Source organism: Mandrillus leucophaeus, unplaced genomic scaffold, assembly GCF_000951045.1.
Source record: "Mandrillus leucophaeus isolate KB7577 unplaced genomic scaffold, Mleu.le_1.0 Scaffold1548, whole genome shotgun sequence".
NCBI lineage: Eukaryota > Metazoa > Chordata > Mammalia > Primates > Cercopithecidae > Mandrillus > Mandrillus leucophaeus.
The window spans coordinates 127,796-154,694 of record NW_012101530.1 but is presented as its reverse complement, the minus strand read 5'-3'; the positions used below and the strand labels follow the sequence as shown (position 1 = coordinate 154,694).

Genomic DNA, 26,899 nt, shown 5'->3' with positions numbered 1-26,899 from the left:
ATCAAAGGCACAGGGAACAAAAGAAAAAAATAAATTGGACTTCATGAAAATAAAAAGGCTTTTGTGTATCAAAAGACACTATTAACAGAGTAAAAAGGCAACACACAGAATGGAAGAGAACACTTGCAAACCATATATCTGATAAGAGATTAATATCTAGAATATATAAACTCCTAAAACTCAACAACAAAAAACAACCAGATTCAAAAATGAGCAAATGACTTCAGTAGATATTTCTCCAAAGAAAATATACAAGTGGCCAACAGGCACATGAAAAGATGTTCAACCTCACTAACCATTAGGGAAATGCATCTCAAAACTACAGTAAGACACCACCCACCTCACAACCTTTAGGATGGCTACTACAAAAAAAAATAATAATAATAATAATAATAATAAATAAAAACAGAAAATAACCAGTGTTTACAAGAATGTGAAAAAAATCAAACTCTGTGCACTGTTGATGGGAATGTAAAATGGTATAGCTACTGATGTGGTTTGGCTCTGTCCCCACCCAAATCTCACCTTGAACTGTAATTCCCACAATTCCCACATGTCATGGGAGGAACCTAATGGGAGGTGATTGAATTATGGGGATGTGTCTTTCCTGTGCTGTTCTCCTGATAGTGAATGATTCTCATGAGATCTGATGGTTTTAAACAATGGGAGTTTGCCTGCATAAGCTGTCTCTTTGCTGCCATCCACTTAAGATGTGACTTGCTCCTCCTTGCCTTCTGCCATGATTGTGAGGCTTCCCCAACCACATGAAACTGTGAGTCCAATTAAGCTTCTTTCTCTTGTAAATTACCCATAGTCTCGGGTACATCTGTATCAGCAGCATGAAAATGAACTAACACAGTGAGGTGCTGCTGAAAAGATACCCAAAAATGTGAAAGCAACTTTGGAACTGGGTAACAGGCAGAGGTTGGGACAGTTGGAAGGGCTCAGAAAACGACAGGAAAATGTGGGAATGTTTGCAACTTCCTAGAGACTTGTTGAATGGTTTTGACCAAAATGTTGGTAATGATATGGACAATGAAAGCCAAGCTGAGGTGGTCTCAGACAGAGATGAGGAATTTGTTGGAAACTAGAGCAAAGGTGACTTGTTATGTTTTAGCAAAGAGACTGGCAGCATTTTCACCCTGCCCTAGAGATTTGTGGAACTTTGAATTTGAGAGACATGATTTAGGGTATCTGCTGGAAGAAATTTCTAAGCAGCAAAGCATTCAAGAGGTGACTTGGATGTTGTTAATGGCGTTCAGTTTTATAAGGTAAGCAGAGCATAGAAATTCAGAAAATTTGCAGCCTGACAATGAGATAGGAAAGAAAATCCTATTTTCTGAGAAGAAATTCAAGCTAGCTGTAGAAGTTTGCATAAATAACAAGGAGCCAAATGTTAATCCCAAAAACAATCGGGAACATGTCTCCAGGGCATGTCAGAAGTCTTCACAGCAGCCCCTTCCATCACATTCCCGGAGTTCTAGGAGGAAAACATGGTTTCATGGGCCAGACCCAGGGTTGTCATGCTGTGTGCAGTCTAGAGACTCATGGCCTGCAACCCAGCTGCTCCAGCCATGACTAAAAGGGGCCAAGCATGGCCCATAACTTCAGAAGGTGCAAGCCCCAAGCTTTGGCAGATTCCACGTGGCGTTGAGCCTGCAGGTACACACGAGTCAAGTACTGAGGTTTGAGAACCTCCACCTAGATTTCAGAGGATGTATGGAAATGCCTGGATGTCCAGGCAGAAGTTTGCTGCAGGTGCAGCACTCTCATGGAGAATCTCTGCTAGGGCAGTGCAGAAGGGAAATGTCAGGTGGGAACCCCCACACAGAGTCCCTACTGGGGTACCACCTAGTGGAGCTGTGAGAAGAGGGCCACCGTCCTCCAGACCCCAGAATGGTATATCCACTGACAGCTTACACCATATGCCTGGAAAAGCTGCAGACACTCAACACCAGCCCATGATAGCAGCTGGGAAGAAGGCTGTACCCAGCAGAGCCACAGGGGTTGGAGCTGCCCAAGACCATGGGAACCCAGCTCTTGCATCAGCGTGACCCAGAGGCGAGACCTGGAGTCAAAGGAAATCGTTTTGGAGCTTTAAAATTTGACTGCCCTGCTGTATTTCGAACTGGCATGGGCCCTGTAGCCCCTTTGTTTTTGGCCAATTTCTCCCATTTGGAATGTCTGTATTTACCCAATGCCTATACCCACATTGTATGTTGGAAGTAACTAACTTGCTTTGATTTTATAGGCTCATAGGCAGAAGGGACTTGCGTTGTCTCAGATGAGACGTTGGACGGTGGACTTTTGAGGTTATCTGAAATAAGACTTTGAGGGACTGTTGGGAAGGCATGATTGCTTTTGAAATGTGAGGACTTGAGATTTGGCAGGGGCCAGGGTAGAATGATATGGTTTGGTCGTGTCCCCACCTAGATCTCATTTTGAATTGTAGCACCCCTAATCCCCACATGTCATGGGAGGTACTCAGTGAGAGGTAATTGAATCATGGGGGTGGGTTTTTCCCATGCTGTTTTTGTCGTAGTGAATATGTCTCATGAGATCTGATGGTTTCATAAAGGGCAGTTTCCCTGCACATGCTCTCTTGCCTGCCACCATGTAAGATGTGACTTTGTTCCTCCTTTGCCTTCCACCATGATTGTGAGGCCTCCCTAGTCACGTGGAACTGTGAGTCCATTAAACCTCTTTTTCTTTATAAATTAACCCAGTCTCAGTTATTTCTTCATAGCAACATGAAAATGGACTAATATATACCCTAAATGTTATTTGCTCTGTGTGTGTATTCATATTGAGAATAACTACTCAAATTTAATTGTAGTTAAAATCATTAACTTTTAATCAGAAAATATTCTAGTAAAATAGGTAAATTTTATGGTTAAACTTTCCTTAAACATGGATAATTATTGCACCTGATTTACTAGGTTGTTGTGGAAATGAATAAAATAATACATGTGAAATACATGTCTCATCCTAAGAAGTACGAAACAAATGTTAACTATTATTATCATTATTTTATTGTTATCACTGTCAATCCATTATTAACAAAAACTCACAGTTTAACAATAAATTGTGTTATGTTCTACCTATATACCACTCTGGACCAGAATTTGAGACACTAGAAACTTCTTTTCATAGTTTTTCTGGTTTTCCTAATGAATGTGACTACATGCATAAATAAATGAGGAAAGAGATACTTGGGAGGCAAACTCCAAAGTATGACCCATGACTTCCTTTTCTCATTTCTGTTCTACATAATAAAGTTCTGATTGGGATAGACAAAAAGTGCTTCAGACACTCGAAAATATCAGCTGGAGATGAACAGACCAGAATTAGAAACACAACATTCACTAGAACCAAGGTCTCAACCGCCTTGTTTCCAGTTTTTTTATTTCACTTAAAAACTTTACTTATTTGGAAACATACAGATTTTGTTGTTCTTTCTTTTCTTCCTCTGCTGCTGCTGGTAATGATACACACATTTGCTTTTTATTGTGTCTTTTTCTCTCAGAAAGATATATGTATGAGAAAGCACATCATCATTAAAATACTTTCTCCATTTCAAAATAGGATTTGCAGTATAAATAAGCAAGTATTAAGAGGAAACTTCAAAATTTTCATGGAAAATGTGTATTAGGAAAAACTATGGATAAATTTCTAAATTATTTTGCACCAAAATAAACTTGTACTAACTTATCACATGTCTGAACAGGTTCTAGTTTAAGGCACTAAGAGGAATAACATATAAACCTCTCTCTTTTGAAAATTACTCAGTCTCGGGTGTGTCTTCATCAGCAATGTAAAGACGAACTAATACAGCTACCATGGGGAACAGTATGGCAATTTTTTTCCAAAAATTGAAAATAGAATGACAATATGATCCAGCAGTATCACTTCAGGGGATAAATTCAACTGAACTGAACACACAGTCTTGAAAAGATATGTGTACACTCATATAAATGGCAGCATTATTCACAGTATCTAAAGTGTGGAAGCAATCCAAGTTATATAACAACAGATAAATGAATACATAAAATATGATACCTACATACAATGGGATATTATACAGCCTTACAAAGTAAGGAAATTCTGACACATGCTTCAAAATGGATGAAATTTAAGGACATTATGCTAAATGCAATAAACTAGTCACAAAATGAAAAATATTATATGATTCCACTTATATGAAGTATTTAGAGAAGTCAAAATTATAGAGACAAAAAGTAGAATGGTGATTGTCCGAGGCTATAGGGAGGTAGAAATGGAAAGTAATTTTTTAATAGGTATAGCATTTCAGTGTTGTAAAATGAAAAGAATTCTGGAGATGGATGATAGTGATGGTTGCACAAGCATATGAATGTACTTAACACCACTGAACTGTATACTTAAAACATGATTAAGACAGTACATTTTATGTTATGTGTATTTTATCACAAAAAATACTGGAAGAAAAATTAGGCTATTACAATCTAGATAGTACATCTCAAAACCTGTCAGGCTAATATATATATGTCTTATTTTTCAGTATGACTGAATCTGGAGTTAGATCTCAGTTCAATTATATATTACTGTTTCTTCAATCAATACATGAGAATTTTCAGAAATTATGGAAGATCTGAATCTGTTTACTGACACCTATTTAGGATGACAAAGCACCATTAAACTAATAATAATATCTTCATACATTTAGTAGTAGTCTAGTATTGCTCAAAAATTAATCAACTCTTTTGAAAACAAAGTATTTAAAATGTCTTGTTTTAGAGGCAGAGAATTCAGTCTACCTTAATAAAAAAACAAAATTGATTTTTCAATCCCTTTTTTTCGCAATTTCATTGTTATACGTGACAACAGTGAAGTCTCCCTTTTAAATTGTATTTCTGATCAATGTCTCTATATTTTTAATAGTGTTAAATCATACAGCTTAATTTATTTCCAGTACTCTCTGAAGACAAGAGTTACACTTGACCAATCTCAGTATTTACCACAGCAATCAGTGTAACAACTTAATAGTAGTGCTTCAAAATGCTTTAACTTGGATCAGGATTTCTAGAATTGACGATTCTTAGGTCAAACCTTGAGGCTGAGTTTAGTTTTCAAGGAGGCTGTGACCCCAGGGCATGATTACCTACAAAGGCATCATATCAATTCTGTGCTGTGCTTTTGTTCTTGTTTTAATTATAATTTACCCAGAAGAAAATATTTCAGATGTGCTCAAGCAATATTTTCACAGTCCTTAAAGCATTTCTTTAGTATCTTCAAAAACTTTCATTAGTTATAATGACATCATGGTTTTCATGGCATTGAAAAGAATAGAAAGCATTACTTTTCAGGCCAGCAATAGAAAGAAAAAGTACTTCCCATGTCTCTTTTATTTTCTGTTTGTCCAGATCTATCCAAAAAGTAATGTACAATTTTCCCTAATTTTTAACCATCTTTAATTTAATCTTTAAAAATTACTATATCAAAGAAGAGATATTTGGGAAAAATTATAATCAAATTGATGTAAAAAAAGAACAAACTGTGACCAGGTGGTACTTATAATAATAAATAAACATGAATAATTTAATTTAACTACAAATAAATATTACTGAAAATATTATTTAAATTTGAAAACACTTTTGTGTTTTTTTTTGTTTGTTTTTGTTTTTTTTTTTTTTTGGTTTTCTACTTTATTCCAAGATCACATCCTTGGATATTCTTTGTATAAGATAATTAGTCACAAAAGAGAAATACAGATTTTAAAAAATGAAAAAGGCTTGACATATATATGATTCTAGCCATATGAAAATTAGACATGAGATGTGAAAATGATCAAGCACTATGCCAAACCTTCCCTCTTCATCCTGAATAAGCACAAACTGCCTGCCTATTTGAAGAAGGAGGAAAGGTGGATGATGGATGCAATAGCTCAGACCTGGCATAGATAGGCAAGCACACAAAACTAGGTACATTCCGTCAGCTCTCAAGGGGCCACTGCTTGACCACACCTTAGGAAGGTAGCAATGAGGTCAACATTGGTTCTTCCAGACTAATTAAACTGGAGGACTCTCATCATTCTTCATTCTGAAAGGGGCCAATGTCTGCTGCTTTGTTCCTACTCCCTGGAAATTAAAGGGTATAAGGGCTTTAAGCATCTTCCAATCCTGCATTGCCAAAATAGCCTGGTGTAGGTACCTGGAGGTGAAACATTGCTTCAGTCCTTTATTCTTCAGACCTTCTAAGGTCTCAAATCAGCATGTAATCCATGAAGGCACAGCTATCTCTTCTGTCTCATCAATAACACACACAACACCTTCTGTGGACATCTTCCACGGGAGGAAGAGTGAGAGGCAACAGGTCTTCAGACATCAAGTTCTCTCATTAAAGCTGATATGCAAATGTCAACATGTCAAAATCAGCCCTCAAAAACTTTCTTTTCTAAATCCACTATAAATAGCTAAAAAATAGTATCAAACATTTCATTTACCAGATCGAGCTGTATCACAGCTCATAATCACCAGCCAAATGTTCTCAATCACAGGTATACTGGTTCATAATACCTTTTTAAATGGACTTTTTAAAAAAGTGCCTCTGCAGCTAGACTTACTAAAATAGGCATGGCAAGATTATGTTTTTGAAGGGATCAAATCACAGAGCAAAAGTCTTAAGGCAGGTAACTAAGGCTATTTTCGTTGTAACTTTGCAGTTGCCCACAAAGACTTCATTTAGTCCTGCTCAAAATCCAACAAAGATAAAATGTCTCTGATATTAACCAGATGTGACTGTCAGAAGTTTTAGAAGAGAGGCTCTCTTTATGGTTCCCAAATTGTGAACGCCAAGCTTCGAAAAACCCCTACCCTACCAGTAAAGATCTCTGTTAGATGCCTCAGGGAGCCCAACAGTGGTGTGAACTGAGGACAAGGCAGGAGGGAGAGTAAGTTGACCAAACCTTTCCTGAGTTTATCCAATTTACACTCTATTTTATTAGATAACCTCTAGTGATTTCATTTGAAGGAAGAATTACAAATGTTAAAAGAGAAAAAAAAAAAACTTTGAAAATCTCTGTCCTAGATAAACCCCCTTGATCTTAAAATCAGCCCACAAGGAAATCACTGAGCTAGGTAACCCAGTAGAGCCACTAGCTAGTCAGTTCTTCCACTCACAACCAGTTCCCTCTGATGATAGTCCAGAGGAATTAGCAAGGCGATACTGTTCTAGCAAGTTGAGAAAAATCCAGTTTCTTTAGATTATGAAACACATCACATAAAGCCTACTAACCAAAAAACCTTTATTTTGGCAAATTGTAGACCACAAAATATGATTGTGAGCTGCCACTACTCACAGGGGAGATTTTATGGTATTAGAGAGTAAATGCCAGGACTCTGTGGGAGAAATCTATTTTCATCTGGGATTCTCAGCCAGAAGTGTCTTCCCAAGAAGTGTGTAAAATGTCTGCCATTGTCATGACTCCTGACCACCAGATTCTCATTTCAAAGGTGTAGAAGTAGAGAGGAAAAGCATATCAACAGCCTCTAGCCAAAGACCACCAGAAGCACATCTTTAGTTAACAAACTGGGTTTATTACACGTTGCTGAGATGGAGAACGTACAGCAGAGGGAACCATGAGCATCTCAGTAAGAGACTGTTGAAAAGAACCTATTATTAACAGCATTTGGGCTTTGGTTGGGTAATTTTGAGAAGAGTCTAAACAAGTAGGGCATTTTTCTAGATTGGATGCTGTCAGAAAGTGGGGACAGTTCTGTGATTGAATATCTCAATAATTCTTACCTATAATTAGGGCAGACTAGAGCAAGGATAAAACTGTAATTGATAAAGGATTAGTAGTCACGTATACATGATAATATTGACCAAGAACAGGAAAGAGTCAATGCTAGACAGAAAAAGACATTGTTCTTGATTGTTCACACTGGGTAGGAAGCATTGTCAATTCCTTTGTACAGGAAACCCTGTTGATTTCAGAAACTCATTGAGTAATATCTACGTCTAGATCATATTCCAGGCCATAGCTCCATACGTCACTCAAGGCATCCTTCTGTCCTCTTTGATAAAGCCTATGTTAAATGCCTTTCATGTGATCATTTCATACAATTACCTGGAATAGGTAATGTGATTATTTCAGTCACATTTCTGATGTCCAGAGTGGGCGAAATCAGCTAAGTGTCACTGCCTGTTTCTCAAACTATCTGTGGTGAAGAAACAGTTTTTCTCCCCAGTCAGTTCCAGACTAGTGTTTTTGTACTTATAAAATAAATACAATTCGATGCATTAAAAACTAACTACTAGAATAATAAAATGAAAAAAGACAGAAAACGCCAACCCATTTTTAAAACTGGTATTATTAGACCCAACAGACATACATTAACTGTCAAAATTGCTATAAAAGTTCCTAAACATTTTGCCTCACTATTGGTATTTGTCTTGTCACAAACCTGAGTCTACGTAGCACACTTAAGTAGCACTGGGGTTTTTTAATTAAATTAATCATTCTGTTAAATATGTCTGGTGTGCTGCCCATTTCAAACTCACAGAGCATGTGACAAAGCAGCAGAAGAGAAAAAGAGAAGAAATTTCACTCATGGAGAGGGTCTTGCCATGAATTTCCCAACTTAGTGAGCTGAGTAAATATCTGTGGCTACTAGCTACGTGCAACAACTTCAAAGAATACATGTAGAAAATTGAATCACTGTAATTCCTTCTATACCAGTCCAATATTAATCTAATGAAATTGATTAAATTTCCCATACAGGTAGGGTTTCAATGGCATTAACTAATTATACTCGATGGGCAGAGATTTTCTCATCTGTATTTTTAGGCCAGAAGGGGATATACATTCTATTAAGACAACTTGGATTTTATTATAACCCCAGAGCCTCCCAAGACAATGGCTTTATATGCCATCAGGTTAATTCTCTGGCATCGATGTTATCTCAGCATCCATGCTTCCCTCCATAACGTCAAGAAGGCCAAGCCTAAATCCCTACACATAGCCAGTTAAAGGACTCAGGTACCAGCTGATCAGGCAAATTTATCCACAATCTCATTCTCACCAATTAAACTTTGAAATGATCTCTTCTAAAGGTTTATTCGGTTCAAAGCAATTCTTCAATTTTAAGAAATCCTCCACAACTCAATGAAGCAACTACTGTTTTCCCTCAGTTTATTGATCTGCTTTCCTAAGCCTGCTTCTGATTCTGTACCATCTGCTTCCTTCCTCCTAGCACACAGCTGCTATGAGCTGGAAACTCTAGAAAAGGCTTCCATTTGTGCATGTCCACATCCTCAGCACTGCCTAATAAGGCCAGACCCACCCTTTTCCTGATCAAACTCAACGTCTGGGCCACTTCTCTCTTTTGAAAAATTATGTTCTGTTCATAAAATCTCTCCAGAAGATACCTTCCTTAATCATAATTTACAGTAAACATAATTCATATACTATATAAAATAAATATATAAAAGTTATATATTTAATTATACATAATTATATAAACATTTACATATATTGTGTGTGTGTGTGTGTGTGTGTGTGTGTGTTCTTTTACCAAACATTTTGGACACTTACATTCTATGGCAAAACTTTACATTTCTGAGCTCCTTGAGGGTGTAACCATGATTATTTCTTTCACTATTTCACAGTGCCCAGAAAAGTGCCCATAACCAGCTTCCTGCAAATTTTTTAAATTTATTAGTTAATGGATCAAAGAATGGAGCAAATGAATACTTGTACAAGTTTTATACACACACACATATACACATATATTACACTGACATATACATGATATAGTTAACACTGTATCTTAAAAATTAGAAACTAAATAATACCAATAATTTCCATTCACACTTCATATCTATTTTCCTCTTCCTTGTAACAACTTGCTATTGCTCCATATTTCTATATCTATGATTAAATAATTTGACATGTACAGTAAGAAAAACACTGATTATTTGGTCAGGTTTAAAAATCACTGCAATAATGCATTAAAATGATTTCCTTGCCTTTTGCCTGCCCTAAACTGATTTTCAAGCCAATACCCCAAGTTTCAAATCTTAACCAAGGAAATAAAAATTAAATAATTTCTTATGCTATAAAATTTAAAAATAACACTAAATTAAGATCTATACTCAAGATGGTGTACTTGAAAGTGTTAATATATTTTATATAATTTATTTCCTTTTATATCTTAGTATTGAATCATAGCTCTCTGAGTCAATATCTTGAATCTTGTTTAGTCTTCTAGAAAGTATTTTCTTATTGTTTTTATTCAATGATTTAAGTTAATCCAGTTCTATTCAACCTTTCATGCAGAATGAGAGGAATCTGAGAGATTCTTTACGGTTTGGAACTCCAGAAACTAGTCCATCACCAACTGTGAAGTATAATCCTAAACTAGTGGTGTTCATGTTGCAGAAGTGGACCTGCTGCATGCATGCCATACAGTTTTCTGTGCTGGTTTTTACAACCCTACAGAACATCAAGAGTCAGTACAAGCTTGCAAAAATAAACTAAAACATGGTGAACTCACCAGCACTTGGTAAAACATTGTATCTTAACTCCATTGGGTTGAAGTTATATATAAAGAGGACAATAGCAGAATATTCAAGGTATCACAGGAGGATCAGCCAAGGTATTATAGAGTAATTATAATCAGGAATGAAAGAAATATTTCGAGAACTCCCGGAAGCAGTGACAGAACAAAAGTAACAGCTCTGAACTCCCAAGAAACAGTAGCCTGATAATCACAGAAATAAAAATGGTTGCTCTTTTGTAATAAAGACTTGGAATCAGCTGTATATGGAATAGGCATAAACACTAACATGTCTTTCAAATAACAACTGGAGATACAAAACAAATAAAAATAGTTCACCTCTACAGAGTGTGTACAGTAGGGCTGGTTACTATTGACCTCAACCACAAAACTGAAAAGCAACATATGGGTATTGAATTGGAAAATGAAGAATCAAAGCCACCACACAGAAAGTATTGCACCTTGCGTTCATAAAGTAATGCTACTTGGACAAATTCTGAAAGAATCTGCTCATTTCCCACGTTAGCATTCTGTGAGGAAGCTAAAGAATACTTTCAAAATATTTTCTTTATGAAGATATCCAAAGTTTCCACATAAGGAGTAAAATACTGTCATTTTGAAGGAACCTATGCTTCTTTGGAAAGTTTTCAGAACACTTCGAACAAAATAAGGAAATAAAATCCTCAAATGTAATACAAGGAAAAACATTAACCAAAAAAAAAAAAATGCTTAAATATTTATCTTTCGTTTCTTGGAATAATGTCGTCTTCACATTATTCCAAGAAACAAAATTGTCACAAGCCAAAATACACATCTTTGACAGCAAAATGCTTTCTAGTGTCTTTTTCTGAACTTAAAATGTAACATAACAACGAAGCCTCCTTTCCACCTCCACCTTCCAAACTATGCAGAAGCCATGGCTGCACTCCCAGCACCTGCAAACTCATATGCCCAAAACGGAAGGAGCCTTACCAGACCATCACAGTTGCTGATGGCAACAGAGGTTCCTGGAATATCCACGATGTCACCAACATAAGCACAGTTAGTCTGCAAAGGCTCTGTTTTCCGGATTCTATCCGTAGCACTTCCTGGCTGATGGTTGTTAATGGGATCGGTTATATTCCCAGGCACCAGAGATGTCTCACGCCACTCCACAACAGCCCCAGGAGCTACTAGTTGAGTGTTGGGCTTTAGTCGCAGATGAAAATCTTTTCCAAATGCTGTGATATTAAAAAACAACTGCTCAGGGTTGGAAGACACGTCCCTCGCTGACCTCTTTTTGTGACTCGCAGAAAGAGTATGGGAGAGATAGCGTCCTTCTAGATTTGTGCTGACTGGAGTCACCAGCTCATATTCTCTATATCTCTTTATTGGTAAATCTGTGGGGTGAAAAACAGAATTGTCAAACCCTGCATAATAAGAGAACACAGGAGAACATAACACGGAAAAAAAGTGCCCACCTCACAAGACCATACCTCAATGTGCATAATATAGACATTCCTGAATCAGCTCATAAATGTAAAATTTTGAGAACAAAAATCATTTCTCAAACGCACTTAAGTAACCCTGTGTTCAATGAGTCATTTTTAAATTAAAACAGTATTAAAATTACATTGTAAATATTCACATCTCATTAACACATTTGCAAACACAAATATAATGTGTCCATAAACTATAAATGGCTTGATTAAAATCAAGGCATACCCTCAATTAATTTATTATTGGCATAACTGACATCTGCTAAAAACTTTTAACAAGGTTATTATGTAAAAAACAAATTTCTGATTGTTTTCATTTTTCCTTGTAGAAATCCTGGAATTTAGACTAATTACAATAACTACATTACATGAGTCTGTAATGTATATACTGTAGCTTACAATGCTGTAATTTATACACATTTTTTCCACCATAACAACCCTAACAACCATACTTCACAGGTGAGAAAACTGAGATATAGGGGTAGGAGGTCCTATGTCCAAGGTCAAACAACTGCAAAGCCTGAATATAAATCCAAGTGGTACTCCTAAGCCCATATATTCTATCCTACCATGCTTTCCTCCATAAATCTCCATTTTTAGAAAACTAGAAGAATGGGTAAAGAAGACATAATAATCTTTAAATCAAATATGCAGGTACCGGTTAGTCAAGAGGGAACAGTATTCTCATTTTGTGCCTTATTCCTTAAGTGGGACAGATATCTATTTGAATACGAAAGTGTATTTGGGACCCACCTTACAATATGGGTAGCCACTTACATGTTAAGCTGAATTTCACAATTAGCACTTAATTCCCCTGGCTTAGCCAAATATGAGTATTTTGTCTATTAAAATGCAAACACCCTTGGGAAAGAGAACAGATTACAGGAACCATTATAGGAATGATTTTAAGACCACAGGACAATGGATACTAGAGAAAGAAATAAGCAGCAGGGCAGTAAGGGGAAAAAAAAAAGAAGGTGGCATAGGAAGGGAAATCTAAAATCATGAACTAAAATGTTTCCCGCTTTCATACTTCTAGCCTTACGCTAATCCTATAGTGTGTTAGAGTGCCCTAAAAAATGATATGACTCACAAAACTCCTCACCTATGGAAATCACAAGTTTTGTCATCCAATAATGTATTTAGAGCATGAGATCTGTAAAGGAACCTACATCTTATGGTCATAAAGTATTCTTGCAGAATCACTGTTTTCATTATTTTTCTGCTTTTTAAAAACCTCAGGCAATATGTGAATACCAGAAGACAAATAAAGGTGTTTACTTGTGCAACATGTTAATTCTTTCTGTGCATGTTTGTTATAATTATGCCTCTTAAAATTACCAATATATTTAAATGAACTATCTCATTTTATTCAATGAATACAGCAAGAAGCACTTGTAAATATTTACTAGCCAAAGAAGTAGTGAGGACTGTAATATGAGTCAAGTGAAGCCTGATTCCAAAACTGGTGGCCAGACAGTGCAACCCCTGCTGAACTGGACTAGGCACTAGCAGAAACACAGACTTGGTCTTCCAAGAAGGTTGTGAGGAAGATTTGGTCTTCCTCCATGGTGAATACTTTTATAAACTCTAGTTTAGAGAGAAAAAAACAACTCAAGATTTAAGAGAATGAGCACAAGTGTCACGGGTGCAGAGTGACAGTGTGGAAAGTTTCTAAAGGAAGGAGATGAATCAAGCTCTTGTATGTGTACTGACAAAATCTAGCTCAAATTAACTATAAATGTCTTAAAGATAAAGAACTCCCCACTCAACTTGGTACTCCCAATATCATCATACAAGATTTTTTATGTGTCAGGGTGTCTTGTCAGTTGGATTTGTTTGATGCATATTAAGTTAGTAATACAGGTAACCAAAGAACATTGGCCTTGTCTAAGCTGCTACACACACTGACTTACAAGACACATTATCCAGGCCCATGAGTGTCTGGCTGTCCCAATAATCTCAGTGATAGCTTTTTCTCTAACCCTCGGTTGACCGTTTCAAGGGAAAGAGGAAGCAGTGCTTAATTTCAGTGTATGGATTTCCCAATTCCACTGAAGGGAATTCACACAACCAAAGTCTAAATCAGTATATTGTACTGATGCCTGGATTAAGTGACTAGAGAACAAGAACATTTAGAAAAAGACAGGGAGGCTTCTCCATACCCAAGAGGATATTCAGCGGCTTATACATACAGTAAGCCATACATCCTAGATGTATGTTCCATTTTTTCAGTCAGGTAATATGTTCCACATTTTTATTCGAAATAAGAATGGTATGTTTCTATAAAGCTTTATTTTCTCTAATGCTAAATAATAAATCATTCCTAAAAAGTACGCATAATAAACATTTCTTTCTTTCTTTCTTTTTTCTTTTTTTTTTTTTTTTTTTTTTTTTGAGACGGAGTTTTTGCTCTTGTTGCCCAGGCTGGAGTGCAATAGTGCGATCTTGGCTTACCGCAACCTCCACCTCCTAGGTTCAAGCAATTCTCCTGCCTCAGCCTTCCCAAGTATCTGGGATTATAGGCAAGTGCCACCAAGTCAGGCTAATTGTGTGTGTGTATGTGTGTGTGTGTGTGTGTGTGTTTAAGTAGAGATGGGGTTTCTCCGTGTGGGTCAGGCTGGTCTCGAACTCCCGACCTCAGGTGAATCGCCCACCTCGGCCTCCCTAAACATTTCTTAAATTAAATGCTTGAATGAGTCATTTTTCTATTGGGAATTAAGGTAATGAGGAAAAAGACACGATTGGCAACCCTCTGGATTACCATCTCCTGGGTGGTAGTTAATGGAACTGACAAAGGAACTACCCAGTCACCTGCCATTTATTAGCAGAAAAAGCTCCAAGCTCTATGATTTGTGTTTGAGAATATATCATCTCTAATACAACAATCACAGTAGGTAAATCCTATTACCCCTATTTTATAAATGAGAAAGCAGACCTAGAAGGCTTGACACATACAAGCAAAGAGCCAAAGGAAAATTCCAATTCTCATCATTTTGACTCTGAAGACCATGCTCCTATGCTCTCATTCACTTCTGAATAGAGATGCAGCATCTTGCTGTCAAATTCTAATTTAAGATCTGATTTATAAAAGAGAACTACCACAAGAATTACAATGTCCTACCCACCTGCAGCCAGTCAACCAATTTTTCCTCTAGCGTAGCATCAAAAATTTCTGTAAAAGACTCTTAAATTCTAGGTTTTGGAGGGAGAAACTGGGAGGAGGGGCAGAAGCTCAAAGCAATCAAAGCATTTTAATTTCAGATTACAATCACAGAAGTAAACCAAATTATATCCAACGTTCATTTACTGCATTCATAATTTTCACATTTTACAGGCTCAACTACTTTCACAAAGCAGGAAAGCCTATGGTTATTGAATGAACTGCAGAGTCAGAGAGCAATAAGTTGGGTCCACTTGTGATCTTCAGCAAGTTCTTTATTTTCTCTTAGGCTCTGTTCCCTCAACTGCTAACTGGAAGTTAGTGACAGTTCCAACTTCATAGGTTTGGTGAGAGTTTTACATAAGATCATGTAGAAGATTCAATAAATATCAGCTATTACTAATTTAAGTGTAAGTTAGCCACTCATTAAAATAATGTTGTAGTTCAACTTTAAAGTTAGAAACTATAAAATTGTTAGCTGAGGTGGCGGAGGGGCCACAGTAATAGGTATGTGAAGGTTTTTGTGGGCCGTAAGTTCCATAGGCACAGAGGACTATAAATTCTATTACTGGTAGCTTATTACTCAAACATGACCCAATGCAGTGATTTAGCCACAACCCACTGCTATCAGTGCACATATAGTCCATCTCCCTCCTAGTACTATGGATGAATTGTCTGTCATCTCATCTAAGAGTAAACCCTCTACTAGTGCACAACATTCTAGCCCTTCTTGCCTTTTCAAGAACAACTGCCTTTTCAGCAATGTCCTCTCTCTCTTTCCTCATCAAGTTTCCCCACATCAAGTTTCCCTACATCAAGTTTCCCCACATAACTAGAACATTCCCACCAACAGATAAAGAAGCTGACATCCTATCTCCCATCTTTGACAAAAAAATATTTTGGATGACACCCCTCCCTCTAGGTAATTTTTTCACTCCCCTCGAGGGCAAAAAGCTTCAGAACATTGACTCTATTAGGTGTCTCCAATTCCACTCTTTCCATTCTTCCTCCTTCTTGAACACATTCCAATCAGTTTCTTTTGGAGTCACGAGTGATCACATGTTGCTGAAGTCAATGGCCAAGAATTGATCTTTTTACTTTTCATGTCAGGAGCACGTGACCCAGTTTATTTCTCTCTCCTTCTCAAAATATTTTCTTTATTTAGCTTCCAGGTCATCATTCTCTCATTACCTCACTGGTCTCACCTTCTCATTCTCCTTTACCGGTGTCCCAGTGTTTCCATGGCCTGGAAACAATAAAATGTCACAAGACCTGATCCATGGACTCTTCTCTTCTGTGTCTGCCCTCTGGAGCTGGTGAGCTCCTCCTATCTTAAGACTGGATGCTTTCACAATTGTGTATCTCTAGCCCCAGTTTTAGCTGTGAGTCCTTCTCTAGTAAATCCAATTGCTTATGGAGTCCTACAATGTAGATATTCACAAGGCATCTCAACTTATCATTTCCAAATGTAAACTCTCAATCTTCCTGCTTTCATATCTGCTCCTCCTTTCCCATGTCAGTAACTAGCAACTCTATACTTTCAGTTACTCAGAGCAAAAATTTGGTTAAAACCAACCTTAACCCTTCATGTACTACAAACTCAATCTTTTACCAATTTTGTTGATCCTAGCTTCCATATACATCCAGATTCTGACCACTCCTCACCACCTCCTTGCTACTACTGTAGTCCGAGCCAACATCATCTCAATTTTGAATGTGCTTCTAAATTGTTCTCCTTGCTTCTGCTCTTCCCCTTAATGGATTATCCTCAAAATAGAGTCAGAATAATTAAAGTGTCACATCTTATCACTCTTCTCCTCAAACCCATCCCACTCAAAGTAAAATGGCTCACAAAGTCCCAGGGCTTGAAGCTGGAGATTCTCACATCTCAAAGTTTTTGTACTTGCTGATTCCTCTGCCAAAGGATCTTCCTCTCAGCTGCCTGGCTTACTCTCTCAATTGCTTCAGACCTTTGCTTAAATGTGACCCTCTCGGTGAAGTCTTTCCTGACCACCAGCAACCATTTTACCCTCTGTCCCCTTCTGTGTTTTATCTTTCTCCATAAATCTTGTCACCATCTGACATCCTATAAATTTTACTTATATGTTTATTTATATATTTTTATATCTACCAGCATATATACTTCATGAAGGCAGGAGATTTTATCTGTTCTCTTCACCTCATTTCCCCACTGCCTAAAAAAGAACTTGAAGTTACTCAATAAACATCCATGAATGACGAAATGAAGAAATGAGTGAACGAAAGAGAGCAGTTTGAGCCAGAAGGGGTATGTGAAATTAGCATGCATCTTCTTTTGGCTAAATAGTCATTTTACCACCAAGCCATTAATGATGGCAAACTGCACAAGCCATGCACCTCTAAAGCCAGAATTTTGCTTGCAAAGCTTGTGTATCTTTCTCACAGTTCCTGCTGCCCTATAAACCAAACATTTCTTAGTATCCAGGTCTTACCTTTTAAGTTACCAAAAACAAGAAATGGATGTAATCATTAAAACAGACCTCCTGTAAGACAGACGCAGAGCCCCACATTCTTAGGAGCAGGCAGCAGGAAATTAGCCCCCACTCTGCAATCTCTTTGGATATTCATAGAATTTTAACTATACATGTCAAAAATTTAAAAGAGCCAAAAGTCAGGGTCCCTAATCCCTGCTCTTTCTTACAGTTCAGGCATCTCAAGTAGATGGGATTATTTTTTCTCAAGTTAGTGGTAGAGAGCCTTTAACCTGCTCCTGCTCTCTGGAAAGAAAGGTTTTTCTCTGAGTACTCCAGGCTTCTCTCTATCCCTTCACTCACCCTCCCCTGGTGAAGAAGAGTGAATTATGTGGTTGGGAAGTCTGGGAAGCAAAAGAAATTTGCACACCTCAGCACCTCCTCCTCATTCTGCTTCCTGGGAATGAGCCTGATAAGGGGTGCATGTTCTCCTTAGCCAGGGGCAGCCCTGCTCTGGACTGGTGAGGCCTGACAAGCACAGGGTGGAGTATTGGTAGCCAGTGCACTTGCCTGTCAAAAATGGGAGCCTCATTCTCCACTTCAGCCTTTTCTGTAAAAGATATTTTCTTTTTACCTACGTCTTTAGTTTTTCTATTTCTCAACTTGTTCAGAAGCTAGGCAAGCAAGAAGGGTATTTTTTATTCAGAATCTCCTCAGTAACTTTAACTACCCCCAAGAAAAACTGTTGTCACATCTCCACTGGCAGCCTAATTATAATGTAAAAAATATTTCTTGTCAAAGAATTCTCTTTTATCTAAATTCCTCACTCTAGAGTTTAATGTAATGCCTTCTTCCTCCTTGTACTGTGTAAAATAACCACATTTTTGTGTATATGTGCATGAGTGTATTTGTGATATGCATATAAATTTGTGCAGACATATGCAGTTAATATGCACAACCTACATCAAAAGCTTTAAAGGAGGCGATGTTCTTTGTTTCAATATACTTAAACATTTTTTACTTTCTATGTTAATGTCAACCATGTTAGATTTTCCTAGTGGTTTCCAAACTTTAATCATTTATCCCTTTACACATATCTGTGTTTTAGCATGATACCCTGCACATAGTAAACTCTCAATAAATATAGGTTAAAAGAAAAGTTCCCTTAAACTATAACCTGAACGGCTCTGTTCTCTATTGAGAATAACTTGTCTTACTCTCTCTTCATCCTTAATATATCTAAACCAAACTGAATGTTCACCTATTTAGCTTGCCCTCCTGACTTCGCTATTTCTGTTCATGAAGTGCTGATTCTCCCAAATCAGGCTAGAGAGCTATTTTATACATGTCTTATAACTTTCCCCCATATGACATCATTCAAGTTCTACTGCTTTTTCTTTAGCAATTTCTCTCAAACTAACCCATTTTCTTCTAATCGCTTTTAAGATCTCATCACCTCACACTGAAAAGCCTAAGTACCAAGTCCAAATTCCCCACACAGAATTTCTCACTACTAAATGTTATATAAATTATACCAAAATACTGTCTAAATTGCTGTCAGGAAAATTATTTTAAAGGTCCAGATTGAAAATACCTAGGTTCTACCACTTACTACCTTAGTGATTTGGGTCACTACATTAGTTCTTATCTGTAGATTACAGGTAATAGTATTAACTTCATAGGCTTGTTGTAAAATTTAAAAGAGCTAATCAATTCACAGTGCTTACAACACTGTCTGGCACATAGTAAATATTCAATAAATGCTGGCAATTAATGTCACTATGTTATTCCATCTAACTAGGCTCAATAGTTCGCCATTACTTTAGGATAAAAGATAAAGATTCACAAAATCTGTATAAAGTAGAAAACAGAAAATCAGAGACTAAGTAACTTAACCCAAATAAAAATGTAGGTTTTGTATTTTAAAGCCCTCTGCACTCTGCCCCTTATTTCTTTTCAATTTCATCTCTCATATTAGCCTACTGAAACATTCTGTCTAATGTGCTCACAAGACCTGGCTTAAGCATGCCTACCTTCACAGCCCCACTCTGCAGCATCACTACAGTAGAGGACCACTGTTTTCTCTCCACCAAGGCAAACTGAATTGGGCCCCCAAGGCCTATCTCAAGCCCTATCTTTTCCAAGAAACCTTCCTGGCAACTTATCCACAGAGTACAGACCTCCTGGCCTGAGCTTCCACAGTACTCCCTGTCAAGTCATTTAACGAAAGCAATGTCTGTACAAAAGTTTTTTAAAAATCCCTGTGGGAGAAGAGTTATATGCTTATGTTTCATCCTTTCAGAAACTATAAGCTCTTTGGGGCAGAAGTATAATACCTTAACTGTGTTCAAATGCTTGATATGGTTTGGATCTGTGTCCCCACTGAAATCTCATGTCAAATTATAATCTCCACATGTTAGAGAAGCCTGGTAGGGGTGATTGAATCATGGGGATGGACCTCCCTTGTGCTATTCTCGTGACAGTGAATGAGTTCTCATGAGATATGGTTGTTTAAAGGTGTGTAGCACTTTCTCCTTAGGCCCCTCTCTCCAAGTGCCACATGAAGATGTGCTTGCTTCCCCTTCACCCTTCCACGATGATTGTAAGTTTCCTGAGGTCTCCCCTGGCATGCCTCCTGTATAACCTGTGGAATTGTGATTCAATTAAACCTCTTTTCTTCATAAATTACCCAGTCTCAGGTAATTCTTTACATCAATGGCAAAACCCGCAATTACTTTTGCACCAACCTAAGAGCAGTATGAGAACAGACTAACACATAGCCTTAGTGTACATTGCAGGAAGGAAGAAAGGAAGGAAGGAAGGAAGGAAGGAAGGAAGGAAGGAAGGAAGGAAGGAAGGAAGGAAGGAAGGAAGGAAGGAAGGAAGTCGGTCAGTCTAACCGATGGCTCTGTCTGGAAGTAGAGTTTCTTGGGAGAGATTCCTCTGTGTGGGGGCTGGTAAGGTGCACTGTATGACAGACACAGTGGCCCATGCTCTAGGATCATCTTAACTCCTTTACATGTTCAGCCAGATATGCTACAGCTTGAAACAGACATCTTAGTTTCCTTCTAAGTATGTAGCAGAATAAGACACAAATATCCCCTAGGGGATACCAGATGTCCCCAATACATTGCAAAGGCCACACTATAGAATTGTAAAAGAACAAAAGTCTTCAGTAGTACAGTCAACGTTGCAAAGACCTTGAGCAACTTCAGTATAAATCTCTCATATGTCACACAAATTTTTAAGGGTCTAATTAATACCAAAGCTACCCCAGGCACATAGAATATTGAAATACTTGTGATTGATGCAATATGGCTTACAGTTCCCAAGCAAGGAAGAGATTTGGGTATGATGGTTGAGCACTAAAGTTCTGGAGTCAGAAAGCATTGCATTTGAATTCTAGTTTCTGACTGATGCACTCTTTGCCATCTTACAAGCAAATTCTGAAAATTAAGGCTCACAGAGGCTACCTTAAAAACAGAAACAATAATGGAAACCAAATCAGGTGAAGTATACAAAGGACCTGGCCCATCTAACAAAACTTTAATAAATGAAAAGTGAGCTGTTATCATCACCATCATCACCTCTTCGCTAGAGCTATAGAAAAAGAAAGTCAGTTTCAGATTCTTTCCAAGTCCTAGTACCTAGTACCTAGACCTCTCTCCCCTATAATCCCATCCAGCCTGATGTGACACAGTTAGAAGGACCTTAAATTCCACATCAACAGAGGGCCTAAAATCCAATCTGGCTGTAACAATCCATGCCCCATTACCCAATCTAAAAGACTGGAATTCTCTCCCAAAAAGTGGCTGGTTATCTACTATGAAGAGGCAGTTCACACGGGCAATTTATTTTATCAGGTATAAATTCTCAGTATGCAATAATCTGGCCTCAAGAATGAAATCGAATAAGCATTTTCAAGATCAGCTAAAGAAGCAGCTCCAACAACAACATTTCCAAATCCTGAGCCAAGAGTAAGAGAATGACTTTCATCAGAAATGATGGGAGCCAGCTGCTCCAGGAAAGATGCAAGCAGGGTGAAGGATGGACATTAAAGAGGACGCCAAATGCCAAAGTGCTCAGCAAAGCTATAAACACTTAAGGGGAAGGGGACACATCTTCTCTCAAAAGCAATTAAAATTAATTGTGACACATGCTGAAATTCTGAACACAGTCAAATTCTTTTCTCCTCACTTCAAACCCTCTAGGCTCTTATCACCACAAGGTCGACGTCCTCTTTGGTGTGTCTTTTAATTGCAAATCTATTTTCATAGTATAATATTTTTATGAAGCTATCTGAAAACTAAAGGTGATTGCTTTTTTATTCATTATTAAGAACGAACGAATAGTTGTGTACTTAAATTCTTCTAATTTTTAGAAATCTGGCTTTTTAATAAATATTTGTTGCAATTGCACAATATTTATGTTCAAAAAAGCCATTTAGGAAAGAACAACACATTCTTTAGTGTACTAGAACATGAAATCAGGTAAGAGAACATATTTCAAAAAAAGAAAAAGCACGCTTTGAAGAAAGATATCCAAGAATTTTATTTGCTACATCTTAAAATGACCAAATAATTAATAACAAAATAAGTTAAAAAGATTTTGTTTTTAAGTGAAGCCCAAATGCCAAAATTTTAACATTCCAATCTCAGTTTTTAAATAAGCACCTCTGCTTATTTAGCATCATTAAGAATTTTACAGACTCGAGAGCAATGTTAGGCACTCTAAAAATTATAATTTTTGCTAGATAGAACTTTGAAAGATTAATATTGAGTATAGAATTTGAAGCTATAAAAATTAACATTTGTCTCCAAGAGCAAAGGCTGAGAAAAATAAGATAAATAAGAAATGTGGACAGCATTGTTAAAGGTTTTCACTGAAACTTTACTTGCGATAATTACATTTTCCAAATCTAAAATAGCCTGGCTCATACTTTTGTCAAAAAGTAGGAGAAACTGGGACAGTCTACTAGGCCACTGAGCTAAAATCAAGCCATCAGCAGGGCTGCATTTTTTTTGGAAGCTGTAAGAGAGAATCTGTTTCCCTGCTTTGTCCAGCTTTTGGAGGCCACCGGCATCACCTGGCTTATGGTCCCCCTTCCTCCATCCTCAGAACCAGCAACAGGGGACTAAGTTCTCCTGCTGCCACCTCTCTGGTTCTCTCTCTTTCGCCTCCCTCTTCCATTTATAAAGACTCCTACTCTGATAATCCAGGATAATCTCTCTATTTTAAGGTCATTTGATTGTCAACCTTAATTCTATCTGCAAACTTAATCCCCCTTTGACATGTAACATAACATACTCACAGGTTTCAAGGATTCAGGAACAGACATTTTTGGCGTGCCATTATTCTCCCTGCCACAGCCACTATCTCCCATCAATGTGCTGGAAAGCTATTGCATTTGAGGTATTACTGTATGATGTGTGACTCTTCAGCATGCATCCCTCTTTTTATTTAGCTGCACACCGATTTCACTTCAGGTTAACCATGTCACACTCCAGTCACACTCCTTTTAAATCAGGGGTAAAATGCCCCAATCCAGGTGAATCAAAGTACTGCATCCCCTGACCACAGTGAATGATTCAAGCTTATGACTAAATCAAGTAGCCAATAAAATCTCTACCAGGAAATGTACTGGACCTGTCAAAAAACAGGTGTCTGTCTTCTGGGGTGAAAGGTAGAATGATAGCCTGGAGATGACAGCAACAGTCTTTGCCACAACTTGTGGGAGGTGTAGGGGGAGGTGAATCAATCCTACCCTGAAAGAGAAATAAAACCAATACAGAGGAAAAATGAGAAAGACACAAGGAAAAAGAGAAAGAGGGAATAAGAGAAAGAGAGAGATTCCATGACGGTATTATTTAAACTCTAGATCCAACTATACCTGACTTTGAAACCTCATCAATTTTGTTTTCCTTAACCTGTGTGAACTGGGTTCCTGTCATTTGCATCCAAAGGAGTCATGACTTCTACATGATTTCTTTTAGCAAAATGGAATGAAGCCAATTCCAGCAAAATAAGGTGTAAGAAGTAAAAGAATTGTATCTGGTAAACATAAAATAGAGTTGGCATGGAATCCATATGGAGTAACTGGTTTTGCACCATTCATTTCTCAACTCCCTCTCTCTACTGCTATATTACAATTAATTAAACAATACTACATTGAGATACAAACATGAAGATAATACATGAAAACAGAACTCTCAAAGAGTTGTCACATGGTGAGCTGACTGGCTGGATAGTTTGTTACAAGTCCATGGCACAGGAAATTAAAGTTCCTGGAAATTCATGATGATAGGCAGACCTATCTAAAATGTAGGGATTAGAATGAAGTACCTCTCTTTGAGTAAAAGTTTACAAAAGAAACAGCACAAGTCAAAGACACACTAATAACAATAGTTGTGATTCTATCTTGTTTACAATGTACCAGCATTTTACGAATGCTATGAAGTAAATAGTAGTATTTTCATGAGTAGTATTTTCATGGCAAAGTAATTTATGGATTAAATGCTATTCCCATTAAACTACCATTGTCATTATTCACAGAATTTTTAAAAACTATTTTAAAATTCATATGGAACCAAAAAAGAGCTCGTATAGCCAAGACAGTCCTAAACAAAAAGAACAAAGCTGGAGGCATCAAACTACCTGACTTCAAACTATACTACCAGGCTACAATAACCCAAACAGCATGTTACTGATACAAAACCATACACACGGGCCAGTGGAACAGAACAGAGAACTCAGAAATAACATTGCACATCTACAACCATTTGATTTTCAACAAATCTGACAAAAACAAGCAATGGGGAAAGGACTCCCTATTTAATAAGTGGTGTTGGGAGACCTGGCTAGTCATATGCAGAAAATTGAAACCGGACCCCTTCCTTACATCTTATTTAAAAATTAACTCAAGATGGATTAAACACTTAAATGTAAAACCCAAAACTATAACAAAAAACTATAAACTATAAAAACCCTAAAAGAAAATCTAGGCAATATCATTCAGGACATAGGCATGGGCAAAGGTTTCATGATGAAATTGCCAAAAGCAATTTCAACAAAAGCAAAAATTGACAAATGGGATCCAATTAAACTAAAGAGTTTCTACACAGCAAAAATGTTCATTGCAGCACTATTCACAATAATAAAGACAGGAAATCAACCCATATGCCAATCACTGATAGACTGGATAAAGAAAATGTGGTATATATACACCATGGAATACTATGCAGCCATAAAAAGGAACAAGATCATGTCCAATGCAGGAACATGGATGGAGCTGGAAGCCATTATCCTCGGCAAACTAATTCAGGAACAGAAAACCAAGCACCACATGTTCTCACTCATAAGTGGGCGCTGAACAATGAGAACACATGTACACAGGGTGGGCAGCAACACACGCTGGGGCCCATTGCGGTGTGGGGTGGAGGAGAAGAGAACCCTAGGAAAAATAGCTAGGACATGCTGGGCTTAACACCTAGGTGATAGGTTGATAGGTGCAGCAAACCACCATGACACACGTTTACCTATGTAACTAACCTGCACGTCCTGCACATCTACACTGGAACTTAAAATTAAAATTAAAATTTTTTCTAAAATGTAGTATTATGCCTGTTATACACAAGAAAGTAACACTTTGAGAGGTTAAGGTTACCAGCTAGAAAGTGGTGGAGTTGGGATTTTAAACTACACAGTCAACAGTGTCTGTGCTCCTGACCACTTGATAGAGGAAATACGAATATTCATAGGTCCTCTCCTGTATATATAGATTTAGATTTTAGATTAAGAAATGGGGCCAGGGCCGGACACGGTGGCTCACGCCTGTAATCCCAGCACTTTGGGAGGCTGAGGCGGGTGGATCATGAAGTCAGGAGTTCAGGACCAGCTGGAAAAGATGATGAAACTCCATCTCTACTAAAACTACAAAAATTAGCCAGGCATGGTAGCACACACCTTTAGTCCCAGTTACTCCGGAGGCTGAGGCAGAGAATTGCTTGAACCCAGAAGGCAGAGGTTGCAGTGAGCCGACATCGTGCCACTGAACTCCGGCCTGAGAGACAGAGTGAGACTCTGTCTCAAAAAAAAGAAAAAAGAAATGGGGCCAGTGTAGTCCCAGCTACTCGGGAGGCTGAGGCAGGAGGATAGCCTGAGCTGGGGAGATCAAGGCTGCAGTAAGCCATGATTGCACCACTGCACTCCAGTCTCTGTTACAGAGCGAGACCCTGTCTCAAAAAAAAACAGAAACAAAAAAATGAACTTTACATGTAAAAGAGAGGATTTTACACGTAAAGGAACGAGAACTGGAACTCATGAATAATGCCATCAATCATTGTTTTGGTTTGCATTATCTAATATACAAATATACTTACTAAATATTAAGAAAAATTGTTGGAAATGTGATTTAATATCTAAGACCACAGTATCTGAGGAATCATATATTTAATCCTTTTTTTTTGCTACAAGTTTCCTAATAGCTATTTTTGTTTTATCAATCATTTCAAGAGCAAGATATACTGTTTCATGCTGCTCACAATTTGTTCTAAATTCCATGAAGATTCATCATGCTGAATTTGTGGCAATCATTTCCTAAACAAGAGACTGACGTTTTACCACAAAATTTCTCCTAGGGATTTACAGTTAGTCAGCAAAGTCATGTAAACGTCTTTGGAAAATTAGGAGGTATAAATAATATGTGGGAACAGAGGTTGCTATGCTAGGAAACTTCCCATGCTCCACTATGCGTTTTAAGGAATATACAACTCTCAAATTGTACTGCATGAGGTAGATGAGTCTTCTTATAGTACTAATAAAATTACAAAAACATTTGTATAATTATTCATATTCATTGGGTACTTGAGAGTTAGAAAAATTATGAATTCACTGCATCTTTCAGATTGCATAACCAAATATTTAAAAATTATCTTCAAATATCAAAAAGCAGACAGAATTAATTCTAAAGTGAAATTTTAAAAATCAATGCTTTCCTAAGTTGCTAGTATGAGTTCAGATCATACAGACTTCTTCAAAAGCCATTTGTCAAAATGTATCATGTGAATTTGTTTTTACTCCGTAAGCAAGTTCTGGGGCTCTCACCTACATTTTATAAAGGATCCCCTTAAACCTCCTTCACCACACTTTCTAGTACTGCTACTGGCAAATTGGATTGACAGATTTTAATCTTAGCTTAGCTTATCTTTCCTGATGCCAGCAATAGGGCAAATGATCCCAAGTAGGCTGTAGTAAAAAAAAAAAAAAAAAAAA

At 37.4% G+C, this 26,899-nt stretch overlaps 1 protein-coding gene across 3 annotated transcripts in view; it reads right to left on the bottom strand.

Moving 5' to 3' along the window:
* LOC105536131 (A disintegrin and metalloproteinase with thrombospondin motifs 3-like) overlaps nucleotides 1-26,899 on the bottom strand; it is a 121,514-nt gene that overhangs the window by 89,281 nt on the left and 5,334 nt on the right. For 2 of the 3 annotated variants that reach the window (XM_011975406.1, XM_011975407.1), the window contains exon 3: nucleotides 11,511-11,917. In XM_011975406.1, coding sequence (XP_011830796.1) covers nucleotides 11,511-11,917 — 407 coding nt within the window. Of the gene's footprint in view, nucleotides 1-11,066; nucleotides 11,918-26,899 lie in introns of those variants that run through there. The other variant, XM_011975405.1, reaches the window with a different exon arrangement.